General features: G+C 45.1%; 1 protein-coding gene across 1 annotated transcript; it reads right to left on the bottom strand.

The window, feature by feature from the left end:
- Window positions 1-610: 610 nt before the first annotated feature.
- CX3CL1 (C-X3-C motif chemokine ligand 1) lies at window positions 611-20,055 on the bottom strand. Its single transcript, XM_031954562.1, has 3 exons — window positions 19,571-20,055; window positions 7,174-7,300; window positions 611-3,573 (listed from the first exon to the last, which is right to left on the bottom strand). Exons 1-3 carry the CDS (start codon window positions 19,638-19,640, stop codon window positions 2,517-2,519), a joined length of 1,254 nt encoding a protein of 417 aa, XP_031810422.1. The 5' UTR covers window positions 19,641-20,055; the 3' UTR covers window positions 611-2,516.
- Between the last annotated feature and the right edge of the window lie 1,483 nt (window positions 20,056-21,538).

The following is a 21,538-nucleotide window of genomic DNA, read 5'->3' as shown; positions in this document are numbered from 1 at the left end:
GGATGTTCCCGAGGTCAGAAAGCAGAGCCAAGGTAAGAATGCAAGGAGGTAAGAGAAGTTTGGACTCCTTGTGAGGATTCCCTTCTTGTATCCAGGCTATTAGCCTCTCCCAGCAAATCTACTATCATCAGTTGGGATGGGATAGTGAGGTAAGTTACTCTGAGACTTCTGCTAAAATGAAAAAAAAAAAAACAAAACCCAAAAGCCAACGTTTGTTTCACAGGACTTTTAATGCTTCTTTTTCTTACTAAAATACAAAATGTTACAGATACTGGCAATGAGTGATGAGAAGAGGAAAGGAGTCAGTGCCCTTCAAGTGCCTCTTTCCTCTGGAATGGACAGAATCTTTTTATTCACTGCTTATTGGTCCGGTGTAGTTGTGTGTGGATGGTCCCCAGAGAGGGGATTAGCTGCCCTTAGAATCTCCTTCTAATCCCAACTTCTCCCACCCTCTTACAAGGGAGGAAACCTCAATTCCCAGGTCTCTGCATGCTTCCCACAAAGCTGCTTTCCGAGAATCTGCAGTAAATCCATTAAAAATGACTTCTAACGCTCCTTTCCACCCCCTTCCCCAGATAGATTTGCCATCTTCCTTACTTGCTTTTCCCTGGAAGACTTTCTTTCATGAGGCTAAAACCAGGCGCATCAACTAGGGTTGGTCACTGGCTGTAGAACCATGGCGACCCCCCCAAATTGGATTTAAGACCGACATGTTTCATCTTCTGAGAATTAAATTGTATTCCAAATAAGGGAGCTTTGCCTCTGAAGCCCAAGAAGGGAGGACCAAGGGCCTTCTTGGAGGGCAAACACAGGGTAAGAGCTGCAGGCAAAGAAATTCAATGGAATTAATATTAGGGACCACTGTGAAAGAGGGCCATGGTTCCATTCCCTGTCTTTCAGGAGATGAAAACTGACCAGGACTGGGCCAGTTTAAGAAATGTATATATTATATATTACATATATATACACATGTGTTTGTGTGTGTGTGTAAATTTAGGCATCTCTTAGGTACTGTCTTGGAAAGTTAGTTTCCTGCTTAGGGCTTCCCCTACATCTGTCTGTCTCTCTCTACTTGGGCAAAGGAGATTCAGGGAAAAAAAGAAAACAGAACAAAAAACCCAGTTAGTTCAGACCTTTGCCCATCTAACTACATAACCACACGCTTTGGTTCTTCCAACAACCTTGTTTTGGGAGAGAGATTAGAGATTTTAGGGCATAATGATTGATGATCAGGGAGGGGAGTTGGGTGGAGTCACTCTGACCTTGAGGGACAAATGAAAAATGTTGATCCTTGACACCTTTTTCATCACTTCCATTAGGTCATTGGTCAGCTGTTTTTCAATATTGAGCTGGGGCAGACCCCTAATGAAATGTGGTGTTGTCAGACCTATAATTCTCTGGGTTAATGAAAGTATCCACCAAAGGCGTACCTGTCCAGGTCTAGCAGCACTGAAAGGTGGAGAGGTCATTGCCCTCAGCTTTCCCAGGACACAATACCTAGCTGGTGAGGAAGTGGCAAAGGCCAGGCCTATACATTTCTCTACCCTCTTCATATCAATGGTTTAAACGGCTCAGAGGAAGCAGGGGGACTGCAAATGCTGGGGTGTGAGGTTGAGGGGGAAGACTTCAGGAAGTTGATGAACAGGCCAGGGAAGTGGTGTCCCATACTCTGACCACTGGGACATTCCTCAAATCAAGGTCATGAGTTGCTGAAGTATCTGCTCACCTCTCTCCTTTCACTAGAATCATGACCAATTCTGCTTTGAGTAGGGAGAAGAGCCAGCCCCTAGGGCTAGCAGGGATTTCAAAATCAGAGACCAAATTAATTTCAGAGAAGCAAATAAAATAAAATCAACAAATAACCCCCCACCCCCCTCACAGACAACAAAAATCCCGATTCCACAGAAATCTTCTTTCCTTTCCTTTCCAAGTATGTCCCACTGGCTTTGAGGGGGCCGAAGCACCCTCAGGAAATACCACATTTACCTCATGCAAAGAAATGAGAACCCGGGCTAGGGCATTTGGTTTCTGTACAGGTGACTGAGTCGAATAGCACCTCGGCTAGCCAGGGAGGTGGGATGGGTGACATGGGATACACATAGCCAAAGGAGTACAGAGAAATGGTAAAATCTGAGAGCAAATCAGCCAACCCAAGAGCCCAGAGCTGGACCAGTGTGTGGTGGAGCTGGGTGGGGAGAGAGGGAGGCATTCAATAAATAGCTATCATGGAGGAAAGAATCTGAACAGAGGAACCACGGGCCGGCCAGCGGCATAGGAGGGATTTTCCAGCTTCGGGGCACCTTCCAGGGCAGAGACATGCCTCCTATAATGGAACTAGGACTGGGAGTGCCCCCCATGCCCTTTGTTGGTTTCTAGGGCAGCCCAGGTTCTTGCCTCGGGGTTGGGGCAGGGCCTTTGGCACTCCCAGCCAGGGCCAGAGCAGCAATGGGGTGGCTGACTCAGTCAAAGATGGGCGTCTGGACACAGACAGAAAAGGCTCATGGAGGGACTCAGGTTCACACGGGGACCAAGACATAAGAGTTACTCCCGCAGCTCCTGGGGATATAACGGAGCCCCTCCACCACTTCTCCAGCCATCCTACGGGGGCAGCTCTGGAGGCTCTGATAGGCAAACATGGCCACCCCGAGGCAAAAAAGGAAGCCCAGGAAGGCCAGCAGGCCGAAAGCCTGCCTTCGGGTTGCTGCCTGCGGAGAGTCCGGGATGGGCGTGATGGCCAGTTTTAGCTTTTGGGGATCAGCTGTGACGTGGGGAAGCGTCTCAGCTTTGGAAGGTAGGTTGGTTCTCCCAGACAACCCTGAACTCAGACTTTCTGAGGCAGGGAGAGAGGCAGGGGAATGGCCGTCTGTGTTGTCTACAGCCAGCTTGGAGAAGGGGTTTGTGAGAGTGAAAACAGTACTCATCTCCTCACTAATAATGGGATTTTCAGTCGAAAAATCCCTTTCCTCTCCGGGCTCAGAGGGGTCCTTCAGCCTTCCTGAGCCCTCCTCCCGGGGATGAGACATAGCCGGAGTCTCATCGGACATCCTCCCCGCAGCCAGGGAGCCCGAATCAGAACTCTCAGGAGGTGGAGTCATTGTGGCAGACAGAGCCTCTGTACTGGAAGTCTCAGTCCCCTGGGAGGCCAGCAGAGGATCTGGGCTGCTTCCCCCCACCATGGATGAGGTGGACCCCACCAGAAGAGGGCCGGGGAATGACTCTGAAGAACCAGCTGGGCTGGTTGGCAGCCCTGGGGAGGTCTCCAAGGCCGCCTCTTCCTCTGGGAAGGCAGGAGTTGGGCTTGGGCTGGGACTGGCGCTCGTCGGGACAGGGGCACTGGTGGCTCCTGGAACCAGGAGAGTAGCCGGACCCGTGCTCCCTCCACCAGGGACCTGGGTGGTTGGAGGCCCGTTCTCTCCCGTGAGTTTTTCAAACATGCCGCCATTCTCCTTGCCTGGGGCTTGTTTCTGAGTGGCGGCCGCGGCAGCAGAAACATTGTCCAGATACTGTATGGCTTCTCGGACCCATTTTTCATTTGGATCAGCACATAAGGTTCTGTTTTTTATAGTAATGAATCTGAAAGAGAAAAAGACAGCAACGTCGATTTCCAGGATGTCAGTATTTGGAGGGAGGCCCTTAATTGGGAACTCAGATGTCTCATTATAAATTATGCAGCACGGCCTGATACAAAATGCTAGACTTGGTGCCCAGAGATCTGGGGCCTACTCCTGCTTCCAATACTTATTAAGGAGAGGTATCATGGCAGCACGGAGGGAGGACCAACCTTGGTTCCATCCCCACCTTTGACACAAAAATGACTGTCACCCCGAGCAAGGGCCCTCGCAAACCTCCTAAGACTAACTGTAGAGAAATTCCTGTCTGTATGGGTTCAAGAACAGGGCTTTGTTATAGTAATGAAATCATAGTTCTTGTGCCAAAAAAAAGGTACTTGTTGTCTGTATGGCTCTGGGCAAATCACTTCCCCTCTTTAAACCTGTTTTCCCATCTGTAAAATGGGATCTCCTTTGCATCTCTGTCAGGACTGATGTGAGGAAAGCACTCAGAACAAGGAGTTGTCCCTACTTATTTTCACTATTGGAACGGCTGTGTTGGCATTTGAGTAGCTCAGACCACCGGAACCGGAGGTTTATGAGGTCGAGGCTTTGACTTAGTTTTGGCCCATGGGCCCAGAGGGTTCCTTTAACCTCCTCCAGCCATAATCACAAGCGCAAGCTCCTGGTCATAAGAAGTTCCAAAGGAAGGGGTGGCGGCCTATCCCCCCTGCCCCAGCCTCTCCGAGAGCTGGAGTCTGTGTGCACAGGGAGAGCCTCCCAGACACAGAGGCTGTGTGAGGCAGCAAGGTGGCAGCTGGAGGCTTCTGAAGGAAGGGGAAGAAGGGTTTGCTGTGCGCCAAATTCTGGTTTCAGCAATCCCATTTCCCTTCCCTTCCGTGGGAAAAAGAACGTAGTTGTGCAAGGCGGGAGTCCGCTCGGGCGCGTCCTCTCCGGGGGATCTGGGCTGGCTTGGGCCTCATCTTGGGACTCAGGCTTGGGATCACGAGTTGCTGTTGTTCCTCCCAGGCTGCAGGCCCTCAGGTAATAACGGGATAACCTACTTACTCTTGGGGGGGCCGAGCATCTCCCAACCCCTGGAATGGCCGTGTGAGACTTGACAAGGTATTCATTTTAACAAACATTTCCTAATAATAAAACAATTGTTCCAAGAATCCCCAAACTACTTCATACCGTTTTTTTTTAACCTACATTTGATCTAAGGGAGACATTCTAAATCTTAGAGATTTAAAAAATTTATTTTAAATTAAAAAAAAATTTAAATGACAGCTATTTCAACATTATTGGTTTCCTTAATAATCCTAAATGTGTTATTTAAAAGCAAGATTGCGAGGAGACCATCAGCTTCACCAGACTGCTAAATAGGGTCTGTACCCCTCCCCCCAAATGTTCAAGAATCCTTACTCTAAGACTATATATTACACATGGCTAACATGGAAACATGTTTTGCATGAATCACAAGTATAATTGACATCAAATTATTTACCTTTTCAAGAGGGGGTAGGGGTGGAACAGAAAGAGAGACATTGGAACTCAGAATTTTTTAAAAAATGATTGTTAGAAATTTTTTGTCACATAATTGGAAAATATCTAATGAAATAAATAAATAATTTTTAAGAAAAGTGATATGTTGCAGTTTTGGTGTTCACTTGCACTGGCAGCAGTTTCCTTACCTGGGAGTTCTCTATCTCAATTAAATCTAATCCCTATCCCTGGCTTTTATTTGATTTATGAATATAATAACCTTAGTCTGATGTTCTGTCTGGCTTTGGGCCCAGAATAAACAATCCTTGTCACTTTAGATGAGGCAGTAACAGTAGAATATTTTTGTTCAAACTATTAAATACTTACTTGAGATTTAAAAAGAAAAAATGGGTGTGGGAGGGAGGTCTAAAGCAACCACAGGCTGTAAGGTTTGGCCCCACGAGATTTGTTAGGGAACACTGGTAGATAAAGTGGGAATGAGCTGGAAATAGCTCAAGGCCCTATGACTCAGACCCACAGACCCTGACACTGAAACCTCCTATAAGTGTCGTCTCCTATTAAGCATGAGCTTCTGGAGACTAGACTGTTTGGTTTTGCTATTGCACCCACTGCATTTAGCATGGTGCTTTGCACATAGTAAGCTCTTAGTAGATTCTGTTTTATTCATTCTATCTTTTTCTAGTCTCTGGTGTTCTGCTGGTACATACTCTCAGTCTCTCTGTCTCTGACTCTCTGTCTCTGTCTCTCTTTCTCTTTTTTTATCTCTCTCTTTCTGATGCAATTGGGGTTAAGTGACTTGCCCAGGGTCACACAGCTAGGAAGTGTTTAGTGTCTGAGGTCAGATTTGAATTCAGGTCCTCCTGATTTTAGGGCTGGTGCTCTATCCACTGAGCCACCTCGCTGCCTTTCCCTTTTTAAAGAGAGACTTTTTTTGGTGGGGGAGGCAGTTGGCACAGTGATAAATTAGTGATTCTGGAGTCAGAAACTGAATTCAATCTGACCTTACTCGCTGTGTGACCCTAGGCATGTCAGTCAACCCTCATCATCTTCTCCCATTCCAACAATGAATGATTTGGGGAGATTTGGTGGGGAAAAAAATTAAAAAAACAAAGTTGGTGGGAGTAGGGAGAAGAGTATTGTGGGATGGGGGAGACACACAAAGATGTTTCTTTAAAGGTCAGTAGAAAGCTTAACACTCATTTTTATGTAGTTTGCCTAACTTTCTGTCAACACCCTCCAGGTTAATGATAATGACAATGAAAGGAAGCTTGAGATTCTTTTCCTTTTCCCAAGCCTGTAAGGCCTTCCCCACTCCTTATGAAAGCCTCTTCCAGTAAAAACATAGTGGGACACTTCTTAGACTAGTGAGGGATTCAAGATGAATATATATACTTTTTGTTCATGGTCAATGTGGGAATTTGTTTTGCTTGATTAAGAATATTTGTTAAGGGGTTTTCTTTTTTCTTTTTCCAAAATGAGGGGAGTGGGAGTACAAAGGAGACAAAATAAATGCTTTCAAATTGAAAAAATGAAATGCTTTTTAAAAGGTGGTTGGGGAGCTGACGGGAGAGAAGGTCCAGTTTCCTTGTCTATGAGGGCTGGACCAGTTGACTGCTTGCTCCCAGGTGTCTTGTACAAGACAAATGGCTCCTTCAGTTCTGTGGTGGGATAGAAACTTGGGAGAGTTTGTGGCTGATACCAACCCAAGACCCTTGAGGAGTCAGAGCCCAGGCTGGGCCCTGGGAATTGGGCCCGCTCTGGCACACACATGTAGCCCGGGATTCCATGCAGAAACCACCAGATCTCTCATTGTAAGCCGACCACACAGCATACATGATTTCTCCACGCTCACAGACAGAGCCAGCAGAGGCAGAATTTAAATCCTCATCCCTTACTCTTTTTACAAGAGGATGACTTCTAGTTTCTCCCACAATGCCTTGGGACAAACTCACAGGCCCCTGACAGAAGAGCATGCTGGGATAGTCAGGGACACCCCAAAGATTATTCAGCTGTACCAGGAGAGGTTCTTGGAGTTCCCTCCAATTCAGGTGCTCCATTTTCACTTTGGTAAGAGGCGCTCCTTTCACAGGTAACCCTAAGGGGGATGAGAGGTACTTACATGACTGCTTGTACTCGGCAGGACGGCGCTGTCTTGGTATAGGATTTTAACAAGCGGTTTTGTAACTGGCGTGTGCTTCTCAGTGGGGGGCACTCGTGGGTACACTTATTCATGCTAAAATGTTGTCCTAGGGCAATGAGAGTAACCAGAATCAGCAAAGTTTGCCCATACACCCATCTGGTGTTTCCTTTTCAGAATTTCAGCACATTTCCCAGCTCGCCTCTCCCCTTCCCAGCTCTCTCCCAGCACTAGGCCTGGAGTCCCAGACTTGGAAGAGACCAGCTAGATCAGCCTGGCACCCCCTATTTACTAGATGAGAAAAGAGACCCAAAGAGGCTTGCAGCTCAGTCACAAATAGGATAGACAGAAGGGCCAGGATTCCAACCCACTTACCCTGATTTTAGACCCAGGTTCTTCCCCCTCTACTAATTGTTTACTTTTTGTCCAGTGAAAGTTTTTATTTTTGATTTCTTGAAATATAGTTCTGAAGAGATAGCTTCAAAAAGCCCATCGTGTTTCAGATGAAGCTATTTGACTGTGCCTTTAAACCCAAATCAATTTGGCTTTCACTGAATGGCCCCAACCCTAGCCTCTGTGGCACATTGTTTGGATGGCTTAGAATGAGTATAAATAGATATTGTTTTCTGTTCTGGCATAAACCCTGCTGATCTTCCCTTCCCAGATGGATATCTTTCTGATGATAAATGGAGCCACCTTTCATCTCTTCTGTTATTTAGCCCTTAGTCATTGAACAGCCAGGTCTTTGACAAACTGAGACTTGGGGAAGACATATATTTAGAAAGGTCAAAGTCACCCACTGTGTCCCGGGTCATCACCAGTCCTCTTGACCTTTGTCTTGCCACTGGACTTTGATGACTCTGGAGAAGAGAGCGAGGCTGATGACTTTGCCCAGCTCATAAACCCAATTTATGTGTCAGGAAGACACCGCCCTTTTCAAGAATGAAGGATGAACAACAGCAACTCTTAGGAGGAGATCCCAGCTTAAAACCTAGCTCAGGTAAAAACACCTATATGACTGACACTGGGCAAGTCACTTCACTTCTAGATGCTTCTCTTCATATAATTTCCCAGCTTCTTAAATTATGGCTCATGACCTCATAGAGTCTCACAGCTGAATGTAGAGGTTGCAGAATTTTGATTTATCATCAGTAAATGTTAGGTTTGCGTGCCTATTTTATATAGCTATATATTTAGAGTCATGTAAAATTTTCTCAGGCAAAAAAGGGTTGAAAGTAGAAAAAGAAACCTTGCACTGGATGTCTAAGGCACTCTTTCTGGATCCTGTGATCTTTATTTCAATTCCTTCCCCCTCTTCTTGATAGTGTCATTTATCACAGTTGTCCAGAGTCCATAGGTTAGCCAAATATTCAAAATGCCCTCCTATTTTATTGCCCTACCTCTAGCCTCTTACTCCCACCCTCTGGATCCTTCTCTCCTCCTGGAATTCCCCTGATCTCTGCCCTTCTTTCCGAACTCCAGTCAGATAAGCTAGTTCACTCACCACCCCCTGTCCAAGTCCCTTCCCACACTGGGAGATCAGTTCTTACCTTGACTCAAAAGGCCTTTGGCAACATTCCCCTAGAGAGCTCCATTCTTATTCTCTGAGCCCTACTGTGTTCAGACTCACAGCATAAAGTCTGATGCTTCTATTCCTTAATATTTTTAATAAACATTTTAAAGCACCTGCTCTGTGCCAGAGGCTGTGTTAAGCTCCTTAAACATTATTATTTGATCCTCATAATAACTCAGTGGGGAAGGGGTGCTGTTTTATCCCCCTTTTATGTTTGAGGAAACTGAGGAAGACAACAAATGGCTTGTCCAGAATGGAGAAGGGAGTAAATGCCTGAGGTGGAATTTGAACTCAGGTCATCCCACCTCTGGGCTCAGGCTCTCTCCCCTGGGCTACCTGGCTGACAGTTTTCTCTTTCAATATTATTGTCTCTAAATCTGTCTCTAAATCTGACTTCAGCTCAAGCACTAGCTTCTGTCCCATCTGCCTGGCTCCTCGCTCCTTCCCTCCCAAAATGACCTTGTCTTTATCTCATACACTTCCATGTGGGTGCCGTCCCCCCTGACAGAATGGGAGCTCCTCGAAGGAAGAGACTATTTTACACCTGATTCTGAATCCCTGTTTCCCCGTAGCCCGCAGGGGCTGGGGCGCTGGCAGACCGATTGCCGGGCTGGGGGACAGACCACCTGCTCCTTTTAGCTCTCCATGCAGCCTCGGGCTTTGGAGGCAACTCACTGCGTCCCAGACCCCCCGGGGCCGCGTTTCCAGGCCTGCTCCTGCTCGTCGGACACCACTGATCAAACCGATCGCATGCACACATCTGTCTAAACAAGCACACGTACCGTGTACCCGCACATACATGAATGTGTACATGCACACACATGTGGCCAGAGAGAAGGCGCAGCCCTTATTGCTCGGGCAGGGGGAATGTCTGAGTGAGGAAGCTGCCATTCTACCCAACGGGTCGGAGGGTGCCCAGAGCACAGAGAGGCTGAGTGACTTGCTTATGCTGGGCCATACAACCAGTATGTGGCAGGAATGAGATTTGAACCCAGAGCTTGCTAATTCTCCACCCACTATGTCAGGCCAGAATTCTCAACAGGCAAACAACCATAAACACACAACACACAAAACCATACACGGCACCTCGGAATTGGAAGGGGCTCAGAGACCACCTCCCCCGGCGCTCCAACGGCTGCCTCCGATCCCCCCTCAGATCACACACATGACGTGCTACAATGGGGGGGGTGAAGGGAGCCACTCACCAGGAGGCCGCCACGGGTGGGCCAGGACCCCCGGGCATCCACAGCAAGAGCCGGGGCTCCCAGGGGTAGGAACCCCCTGCCCCCCTAGTCTCTAGATTCCCCTCAAGGACATGAGCCTAGGACAGAGGTCACCAAGCTGCATGCATTAATCAATAATACTTCATAAGTGTCGTTTACACAGTCTTCTGTGGCTTATAAAGCAATTGATAGCCACTCTCGTGGGAGCCAACTATTATTGTCCTCCCTTTACAGATTAGAAAACAAAGGGTTATAATTACTGCTGCTGGGCCACAGGAAGTGTTGGGGAAAGAATTCAGACCCGTTCCTGTCCTGATCCAGACCCTGTGCTTTCTAACTGCAGGCGCTGCATGGTTCTGCCTCGGCCCTCAGACAAAAGGAACGGCTGAACAGAAAAAGGCAGGCGGGTGAGGCCGGACCTTTCTCCTTAGGGAGAACACAGGGACGGAGGTGGAATGACCGCGGGGTATCGTGAGGAGCGCCCACAGTTTCTTATTAGCTGCTCAGAGCTTGAGGTCTCTTGTCCCAGATTAGAAAATATACAAATGCCTTTAACTGATTATCAGCTTCAGTTTTGAGAAAAATAATTGTTTCTCTCTAATATTAATAGCCAATTACTGACTCAGTACTAAGGTTTTCCCCCTTCCTTTTCCTTATTTAGAAATCAGCCTCATCGATTATTCAGGCAGCCTTTGAAGTAAGATTCATAATGAGATGAAATCTTGGGCAAAACAGACCCAACTGGAAAACTCATATTTGTTCAAAAGGTAAAGAAATTTTATTGTAGGCAAACTGATGGATTTGTGTTTTACTCAGACAGGGCTGAGTAAAAGTGGATTTCCCCTTTTGTCTTAGATAGGGTAATATGGTTATAGATAAGTCTCTGATCAAGACTGAGTCAACTGTCATGTCTCTCCCCTAGACCCTTATTAGAATAAGCCCTCCTCTCTATATAATGTTCATTCTCTTATTACTTGTTAACCAATCCTGTATACTCCATCATATGCACCCACTTATCCGATGATTTTATAAGTATTGAAGGCTCCATAGCTTAGCTCTTTTTGATCATTGAGAGGAACAAATGAGCCTGTTGAGTACTTGTTAGTCAACCAAAATGATTATAATTTACTCAGTAACTGTCTTTCAGAAACTTTCAATGGCCACAGTATTTAAAATACAACCACTTTGGCCATTTTGAGTCAAATTGGGTCTCAGACCTTACTAGGTATGTGAATCTGGGAAAATCACTTCAACCTGCATACCTCAGTTTCCTCATCTGTAAAATGAGCTCGGGAAGGAAATGGCAAACTACTCCAGTATCTCTGCCAAGAAAACCCCAAATAGAGTCATGAAGTGTAGGACATGACTAAAACAACTGAATAACAACAATATACAAAGTTATCTGTCATGTCTTTTGAGGATTTTTGCATCATTTTAACATAAGAATGGGAGACAGTTGTTGGAGAAGAGCCATTTATGGAGGCATTTTGTTTCCTGAATCAAAGGCTTAATTATAGCCAATAAATAATAAGAGTCATGGGATCTTGTATTCTTTGTAGCTTTCAAACAATTGTGGGATTGCAAAGATGCAGTTTGCTCCAGACTGTCAGTGGCCAGAGCTTATTTGTTCCATTTTTTCAAAGTTAGGAAGCTGTAGTTTCCAATTCTGCCTCTGACAGTTGCTAGCCCTGGGATTAAACCCTGGTTTAAACTTAAATCACTCAGCCCGTTTCCTAAGATGGGGACAATTATTGTGCTTATCTCTTTGAGCTAAATGAGATCATATATATAAAGTACTTTGAAAGCTTCAAGACTCTATAAATGGTAGCTATGCTTCCTCTCTCCTGCAAGACTGTAACAGGGAGAATTCTGTCTGGTTCTCTGTATTTTCAATTGCTACCTTAGTCACTGAATGGGCATGACCTTAGTCATCCTGAGACCTGTTGAAGACCTCAGCTTAAAAAGGCAAGGTCTCCCCCTGCATCTGGGGCCCTGGACCCAGGTGGCTCTATAGGGAAAGGTGAAGGAGGTGACCTTACTCAGCCTTCCCTTCCTCAAATCCAATTCACTTGCATGTCATGGCATCACCTCCCAGATATCATGGTCCTCTTTGAAAATGAAGGACAAACAACAATTTGTTCCATACTTCATCAAGGATGCTCTAGGTATGCATATGGAGTGTGTTCTTAAAATTTTGTAAAATTGTATGAAATTCTTTTTCTGTTCCTTTTTTGATATTCAAATATTCATGTTTGTTAACTTGACAGCAAAAAATTAAATTTATAGAAATGAGAAAGTAAAATTTGGTTTACATTTACAAATATTCTCTCAGTTGACTTTTTTTGAGGGGTAGAGGTGGGGATAATTAGGCTAAAGATTTTTTTCATTTTTTGGTTCCCTCCCTCTTTTACCTATATTCTGATAATCTATCTCTTACTCCCTCTAGCACAGGCTTCTGGTATATTTGGTCTAATTTGGGTATCTCCAATACCATTTCTACTTCTTCACATAGTACATCCATCGTTAGTGTGAGAGGTTGAATGTGATAGTTCTAACTTGGTGATAAAAGTTATAAAAAAATAAAACCTACACACACACACACACACACACATACACATTTTTCATTCCCCCCTTTTATTTGTTGTTCTTCCAATTTAATCTTTAAATGCCCTTGAGAAGATTTTGTTTAGTTGAGTCTCTTGTCAAGCTTTCTTTAAATTTGTTCTTTTTCCCTTTACTGCTTTTCACTATTTTATAAAATAATTCTGCTCAGAATCTTCCACTATGAAACACTGTAAGATTTTACAAACAAATTGATTTTCTAAACTGGTGTTATCCTTGAGTGCAATATTTCTCTCCTTGGCAAAGAGATCAAGGTACTTAACTTGCTGAAGCAGTTTCTAGAGACTATTGTCTCATTATGGCAACTGTTTTATACTTTTTAAAAATTCTGAACTTAAACACCCAAAAAGAATATTTTCAAATATACACTAGAGCACAAAAAGGTATGTGAAACTATGCATGAATCTGTTTCATGTCATTCACTTAAAAAAAAATAAAAGCATACAATGAATTCTATAATTTAAAAGATGCCTATAGTTCTATGTTTCTTTATGAACTTCCATTCCTTTCTATACATTTAAAAAATATATTTCTATGAACAACCAGCAGGATGATTTCAGAAAGGCCTGGAAAGACTTGCCATGAACAGATGTTGTGAAGTGAGTAGAACCAAGAGAACATTGTACATAGCAACAAGAAGATTATATAATGATCTTTTCTGATAGATGTGGCTCTTTTCAACAATGAGATGATTCAGGCCAATTCCAATGGTCTTGTGATGGATGGAGAGAGCTATCTGTACCCAGAGAGAACACTGTGGGGACTGAGTGTTGATCACAACATGGTATTTTCACCTTTTTTGTTGTTTGCTTGCATTTTGTTTTCTTTCTCATTTTTTCCCTTTTTGATCTGATTTTTCTTGCGCAGCATGATAATTGTGGAAATACATATAGAAGAACTGCACACATTTGACATATTGGATTATCTGCTGTCTAGGGAAAGGGGTGAGAGGAAGGGAAAGAGAAGATTTAGAACACAAGGTTTTGCAAGGGTGCATGTTGAAAACTATTTTTCCATATATTTTGAAAATGAAAAACTATTATTTTTTAAAAGGAAAAAACGTGTTTCAATGACTTTTTTTAGGGTACTATGATTATTAAAACTCTCTGTCTCCCCAAGAGCTACCTCTCCTCCAATAAAAAGAAAATAAAGAAGAGAAGGGGAAGTGGAGGGTAGGAATCCATCCAAGAAAATTATGTCTCCCCTCCCCTGGGGAGCTCTCTGTCTGGCCCAAGGCTTTTGGATGAGGAGATGAAGTAGGGTCAGCCCTGCTGGGTCAACCTGGATCACTGGGGTTTCTGTAGCTACTCCTATCTCCTAGAGTTAAGCCCATCTGGATCTTTGAGGTTCAAAGTCCTCAATCTCCAGGGCTTTCTATGATATCAGAGTGCCAGATGCCTGGGAGCCACTGAGAGTGGGGTGCTCTTAGTCTACACATCAAATACACTAGAAAGTTGTGGAAGATGGAAATTTTAGGTTTTTACTGGGGTAGCTATTTAGGAACTGGAGAGGATGCCTCAGTACCAGCCACCATCTTGGCCAGGAGTCTCCAAGAGTTCTTTAGGAAATAGGCATAATCTGCTGATGTTCATTTTTTTAAAATCCATTTCCCATCTTTTTATTATCAACGACTGGTTTAAATAGGCCAGCTGAACTTATTTTAAGTTCATGCCATTATTCTCGTTTTCAGTGTTTCTAGTTTTGTATCACTTTGATCTTCGCTTTAAGAAGTCTATTGCATAACCTTGAAGAACCAAGAGCTACTGCTACATCGTGAAAGGGATCAAAGTGGGATCTTGTGGTGGCCCAGAAACTTGCAGAGAGGATTTTTCCACCGGACAGTGGGACACAGATGTTACCGCTATTGGTCCAGCCAGTGCTGGATGTATATACATCTATGTGCATCTGTATATATATACCTGCATAGATATGCTGATCCATGTCCAAGCCTGTTCATGAACATCTTCCCTTAATCCCTTACCCATCCACCTCAGTGACTGACATTTATTTCAACCACTAGTTTAGTTCTCAAAAGTCTCCTCAAGGGCATAGGAGCATCCAGAGGCATCAATCACAGATCTGGGAAAGACCTTAGAGACCATCTAGCTTTACAAAGATGAAACTGAGGGCAAAAAACACTAAAGATCTGCTTAGGGCCACATAGTTAGTTAAGAAATGTCTGTGGTAGTGTTTGAGTTCTTATCTTCCCGATCCAGTGTGCAGCACTCTGTCCACTGCACCACACAGAAAGGAGCCAGTGGGGTGTGGCTAAGGGCCAAAGGAGAGGTACAAAGTGCTAAGGCTGGGTCAGAGATGGCAAGATAACATGTTCCTGCGTGGAAATCCCCTCTAAACCAACCTTAACTGGCACCCAGGCTCTCCTTAGACATCTCCTGTGAAAGGAGATTCACAGCCTACTGAGGCAGGCTCTTTCACTTTGGGATGGTTCTAATGCTTGAGAAGGAAGACAAAATCTGTCTCCCTACAGCTCCATTCATTAATGGTTCCCAGTTCTGTCCTCTGGGGCCTAGTGGAATGCCAGGGGCTCCCCCCGACCACCTGCTCTGGTGTTGTGACTGGAGTGCTCTGGGAACAAATAGATTATTAAATAAGATATTTATGGAGAGTTAAGCCAGTACTCTTGATTATTCTGTCTAGTGACAACAAATATTCCCATGGGAAAGAGAATTTCCTGTAGTCCTTCAGAGTTGCCATGAGTCAACAGATAAGAGTGCTAGATCTGGAGTTGGGGAAACCTAGATTCAAAACCTGCCACAGATACCAATGTATATGCAAGTCATTTGATCTCTTTGATCTTCAGCTCTTCATGTATAAAATGAGGGGTTTGGACTTATGACTGCTAAGGATTCTTTCAACTCTAAATCTACAATTCTGAAACCTGGGCACCCAAACCATCATCTCTGCCTCTGATCAAAGCAGAAAATTCACATCCAGTGGCATCCTTTGCAAATATGTTCCTATTTTCCTTACAGGCCGTCCTCATATCTCCTCCCTTTTTCTTAAAGGTTTCCAGAAACTCCGAGTTGGATCTGAAGTCACTACAATTGTCTACCTCTCTGGACCTTGAATCAGGGAGCCCTCCAATCCAGTCTCAGACATTTACTGGCTGTGTGACTCTGGATAAACAACTAACCTCTGTCTACCTCAGTTTGCTCAATTGGAAAATTAATTTAATAATAGTACCTATCTCCTAAGTTGTACTGAAGATCAAAAGAGATAAAGTATAAAGCATTTGACACATAGTAGATACATATTATGTGCTTTTCTATTTTTTCCTTTCCTTTCCTTTCTCTGTTATTCTTTCTTCTGTCTTACGGGGCCATAAAGACCACTAACTAGTTCTATATGGTAAAGAACCTCTGCCACTAACTCATCCCTTAACATTTCTGGGCTTTTATCTGCTGCATCTGTACAATGGAAGAGAGTGGATCAATGGCCCCCCTAAGGTCCATCTCAGCTTTAGTAGGCCACATTCCTGGAGACTTTAGGAGTGTTGTGGCCCCAGGGTAGCCTCAGACCACTCCAGGCCACCCAGGTCTCTGCACCATCCCCACCCCATCCCCTCTCCATCTCTCCATTGTGATTTTCCCCCTTCTTGGAAACAGACAAGAAGAGCTTACAAAAAAGAGAAAGAGAAAGAAACTAAGACTTTTTTCCCTTTCTTTCCAGGGGAGTGAGTGGGAGTGAATGCGTCAGTGCTTGGGAAAAAAAAGAACCCCTGTTCTGGACTTGTTTCTGCAGGTTTGTTATATAATGCAGTTGAGCCTCTAGCTCTACCATAGAGAAGGAAAAGCAACCATTTCGGGGAACTGACGACTCTCACTTGCATAAGCAGGATGTGACAGGCCCAGAGCCCAGAGTGGAAGACCACCCCCACCCCTCCCCTCATCCCAGCCCAGCCTCTCCCTCTGCACCTGAGCCTCTCACTGCCAGGCCACTGTGGTTTCAGGGCTCCCTCAGAGGCCTTGGCTGCCCCAGAGAAAAGATTCACAGAACAAGTGCTATAAACACCCTAAGGACCATCTAGCTTAGTCCTCTCAATGTGTGGTCGTGGGTAAAAAGTGCCGGATTTGGAGTCAGGTTTGACTGGGGTTGATTGTGACTCTGATTTTTAATTTTCTGTAAAATTAAAGGGGGGTGGGGTGGGGGACTATTAGATGACCCCTATGGTCATTTATGGTTATGATGGCCTGATCTATGGTCCTTAACTTACCCAAGAGGAAAGCAGAGGACCAGCTTTACTACCCTATGGGCACTGATTGAATTGGCAGCACAATCCTGACTCCTACTTTTGCCATCACATGAAAACACCAGCTCTCCCAGGTTTCCTCTGTCCAAATGATCACATTGGGTTATGGGATCCAGTTTTAAATGTAAAGAAATGAATTTCTGAGCATCTCAGTGCAGCACCCCCCCCCCCCAACTGTGGGTGATGCTCAGAGGCAGCTTCATTCTCCATCCAGCTTCCCTTAGCTTTAGATCTGGGAGGGGCGGGGAATCTCTACCTCTATCAGGAGATAGGAAGGAGAGCCCATAGGGACTCGACTCCTCCTTACTTTGAAACACAGGAAGAAAAGCATGTATCTTTTGCCATGTAGGCTCGATACCCTCTTGCTCTTGTCTACAACAACAATAAAATCCCTTTGCGGTTTTTCGTGGCATCTCCATTTGAATTTGATGAGATAGGTTTTGATAATTTATTCCCATTTTAGAGAAAGGGAAGCTGAGGGTCAGAAAGAGACGGGGCTTTGCCCCAGATGGAATAAGGAGTAAATGGCAGAGCCATGCCTTCAATTCCTACCTCTGAAAATGTACAACCACAGGTCAGCTGTCTAAACGTTAGCTTCCTCAACTGTGAAATGAGGGGACTGACCTCAATGGCCTCTAATATCCTTTCCAGCTTTGAATTTATGAACCTGTGATGAGAACCCAGGTCTTCTGACTTTCTGGCCTAACCTCTTTTCATATTACATTTTCTCCATGTTTCCATGGAGGAGAATTGGTCCAGAATTATCCTCAGTTTGGATTTTCTGGGTTTCTTCCATCCCTACTCACACAGATCTCTCCCACCCCCTCAGCAAGTTAAAAAAAAAAAAAAAAGCCCCAAGGTAATCTGAAAGATTTTGACACCAGAAATTATTATTTTAAAAAAAATTATTATTATTTTTTTACATACTTAAGTAGCACTCATTCTACAACCAGGAAGAAAAACCATCCTTTCTATAAAATGAATCCTCTTAGCTCCGATTACCAACAACTTCCTCCCTCTTCAAAAATAATAAAAATAAAAGGCAAAAAAAAAAAAAAAAAAAAATAGACCCAGACTGAGAGTAGAGCAGACTCATGATTCCCTCTAGCTTTCTAGTCCTTTCCATCTCAGCCTCTTTCTTTGTAAGGAAATAACCTGAATGGTGAGTTTTCTGAAGAAGGCTGTGCTGTATGTGTATGTTGCAGCTTTCCCTTTTAAGCATGGATCTCTCAGAAGGCCCTTTGGGTGAGCCTCTGTCTACTTGCAGGAGACCCTGGTTTTGAAGACTAAAGTATTGAAATTAATAGCACTATATAATTGAGGGAGGTGACCCTGGTCTCTTAGGAGTCCTTTGTTCGATACAATCAATATATTTTAATCATAGCAGCATAATTTATTGGATTTAGAACTGGAAGGACCTTAAGAAACAAAAAGAGGCCCAGCGTGGAGAAGTAACTTGCTTGAGATCACAAAGACAGTCAGTAGCAGTGTTACTATTTGAAATCAGGTCTTCTGTCTCCAAAGACAGGGCTACTATGTCCTGGCCTGAGGAAGGACATTTGTTAGAGTGCTTTCCTAGGCAGGTGTGAAGAATAGAGCCAATGGCATCCTAAAGGGTCAGAGGTTGGTGAGGGATGAGTTTACTCCAATTGATGGATTCCTGGCTCTGGTTATTTTTTGATGAAAAGGCCTAAAAATGGAATGGGCATCATATCAAAGACAAGAGCTGTCTAGTTCCAAAGCACCAAATCCAAAAATTACACAGATTTCAGGAAAACTTAAGCAGGAGCGGTTAGATATTAACCCAATTAACCTCTCTGGACTTCCCAGTGAATGCTATTTTACAAGAAATCCCTCCCTCTCCCAGCCCTCCTAGTCCCTCCAAGGAGCTGCCCCACCCCCCAGCTACCTTGCAATGCAGAAGCCATTGCCCTTCTCCTTTGCAGGTGTTGGTCACCTCTTCACAACTACCTGCCCCCGAAGTATTCAGACAACTAGGGTGGCCCACCTTGAACCCCCAACCTAATCTAATAAGCGCAGCATTGTCCTTCATCTGCCCTCCCCCCACCCTTAGTCTCTGCCCGTTCAGCTTTGTGGAAGGGATGGAAAGCTTCCTGGTTGGAGACCTGGGAGACCCGAGTTCTAGTCATCCCTGCCCCTGCCTTCCTTACCCGTGCCCTGTGACTTCCTTCCCCCCTCCTCAGGGTCTGTTTCCTCTCTGTAAATTGAGGAGGTTAGAACCAGATGCTCCCTGAGGTCCCTTACAGCTGCCATTCTGCGGGTGACATTCGCAGAGGACTCGTCCTAATGAATCCTCCATTCTGGGCAGCTAGGCCCCTCTTGGCTGCTCCCTCATGCATATTCCGAGAATTAGGGCAGTAGCACATTGCTTCCCTGCTCACGGGCTTCCCTGTGAAATAACCCCTCGTCCTAAGGGAGGCTATTTCTGAGGAGGGACGGGGAGGGGGAGGATGCCGAGCTCCCTGCCGCCACCCCGATCCCCAGCAGTCCCATCTCAGGGATAAACGGCTTGGGACCAACAAAGTTACTGATGTGGTGGGAGAGGGTCAGGATCCCGGGTCCGACGGTCCTCCTCCCATGGAAGGAGCCCCGCCGGGGAGCGCAGCCTCCAGGGAAGGAGGAGCGGGGCCGCACTCGCGGTTCCCGGCCTCTGGGAGTTCCCCCACTCACCTGCCAGCAGGGACATCAGGTGTCCGAGCACCATCAGGCGGAGCAGCATCGCGGGGAGCCAGGACCCCATGGTACCCAGCACTGCGGACGCGGAGGCTGCCGGGGAGGGCGAGCTAGGAGCGGGCTCCGACCACGTCCGTCTTCTGCTCTCCCGCAGCTTCCAAATGCCGCCCCCGAGCCTCTGGCGCAGCCTCTCCCGCGAATTCCGGGCTCCCCAGCTAGCTCCGACTTTTGTAATCGCTGTCACTGGAGTCTGCCTCTCTCCCCCTCTTTCCCTCTCTCCCTCCTCGCCCCCCAGCCTGGTGGGAGGAGAAAGGCAGGGAAATAGAGCGCCCCTCTTGCCAGAGATTTATCAGGATGTTGCCAAGTAACACTCGGGGAAGAGAGCTTCAGCTCAGCTCCCGCAGCATCGGAGGAGGGAGCCGAAGGTGAAACCGGGGATCATTCCCAGCCCACTGCTTTCCCCCTCCCGCTCACCCCTCCCAGTCCATTGGTTCTTTAAATAAACATTCCCTGCTGTCGAGAGTGAATTCCAACCACGTGCTCCTTCCTTCTCACCAACAGAATGATTTCTTTTCTTTTCCTATTCCTTGGTTCTTCGAGGATGTTCCATTCATTGCGTTTGCAAAGTAGTCACAAGTGGACCTCATCCCAGAGGTTTCGGATTCGATTTACAGAACATAGAAAGTCAGACTTGGAAACGATCCCAGAGCTTAGAATGTCAAATCTGGAAGGGGCCTTAAAACATGGAATAATGCCCCGCAAAGGACCTTAGAACACAGAATGGCAGAGCTGGGATTGTAAACTGGTAAAGAGGGAAGTGACTTCAAAGCTCACCTAGTCTGGCCTAGCCTTCTTATTTTACATTTGGAGAAACTGAGGCCTGGGAAAAGGAAAAGACTTATCCTTTGTGTGGAATACTAGTATTCTAACTAGTAGGAATAGTTGAGAGTTGAGCTGGAACTCCTCTGGAACACCACTCACTGTTCTTTTCATCATACCACATTGTATTGTATAGAAATAACCCCTAGGGTCTGGGGTTGAGAAGGGAAGAAAGGGCTCAGAAAGGAAGATGGAAGGGGCTAAAGATAGACTTCATTGACTTTCCAGTTTTGTGAGGGCGAAGGTCATCCATTGCTTTGGTCTTACAGAGGGGCCTCTAAGCTCATTATTGTTTTTGGCCCTCTCTTAACCCTTTTCTACTGAACACATTTCTTCCTTTTCTGTTTCCTTTTCTCATACCCTCCCATTCCTTTTTTTTCCCCTTCTTTTTTCTGGTGTACTGCTTTAACTTCCTCTTTGCCCCCCCATCCAATCAACAGATATATTTCTAGTTCAAAGGCCTCCAACCAAGCTAATGAGGTCACCCACCTCTGCACTGAACTATTTCACTTTGATCACAATCAAACTATCCTTATGGATTGATTGTAGTTATGGTAGTTTTTTAAATTTCCATTTACACCTTTTGTAACTTTTGGCTAATATTAACCTTACTTGGCCAAAGCAATGGGACTTTAAAATTTACTTACGGTTTTTTTCCCCTTTTTTATTATAGCCTTTTATTTACAAAATGTATGCATAGGTAATTTTTCAGCATTGACACTTGCAAATCCTTTTGTTCTAACTTTTTCCCTCCTTCCCCCCACCCCTTCCCCCAGATGGCAGGTTGACCAATACATATTAAATATGTTATAGTTTTAAATATTCCTTGGACAAGAAGCTAAAAGATGAATCTCATCTGTCCTTAATTCCTTTTGTTATTCAGTCATTTTTCAGTTATGTTCCACTTTTAATGACCTCATGTGGAGTTTTCTTATAAAAGAATTGGAGTGGTTTGCCATTTCTTTCTCTAGCTCAAGTTACAGATGAGGAAACTAAGGCAAACAGGATTAAATCTGAGGCCAAATTGAACAAATTGAGCTGTAGGCCCAGTGCTTTATCCACTGTGCTTCCTGGCCGATCTATCCT

The sequence above is a fragment of the Sarcophilus harrisii genome, chromosome 2 (assembly GCF_902635505.1).
Source record: "Sarcophilus harrisii chromosome 2, mSarHar1.11, whole genome shotgun sequence".
NCBI classification, from domain to species: domain Eukaryota; kingdom Metazoa; phylum Chordata; class Mammalia; order Dasyuromorphia; family Dasyuridae; genus Sarcophilus; species Sarcophilus harrisii.
Note: the sequence above shows the minus strand (reverse complement) of the source record. Positions and strands in the feature narration are given on the sequence as shown.

Excerpts from the sequence above, each read along its gene's own strand:
- CX3CL1 (XM_031954562.1), bottom strand. The coding sequence starts at position 19,640 with ATGGGGTCCTGGCTCCCCGCGATGCTGCTCCGCCTGATGGTGCTCGGA. Across the intron at positions 7,301-19,570 it reads CCTGATGTCCCTGCTGGCAG|GACAACATTTTAGCATGAAT; the intron begins GTGAGTGGGGGA and ends TCATTGCCCTAG. Across the intron at positions 3,574-7,173 it reads TGCCGAGTACAAGCAGTCAT|ATTCATTACTATAAAAAACA; the intron begins GTAAGTACCTCT and ends TTTCTCTTTCAG.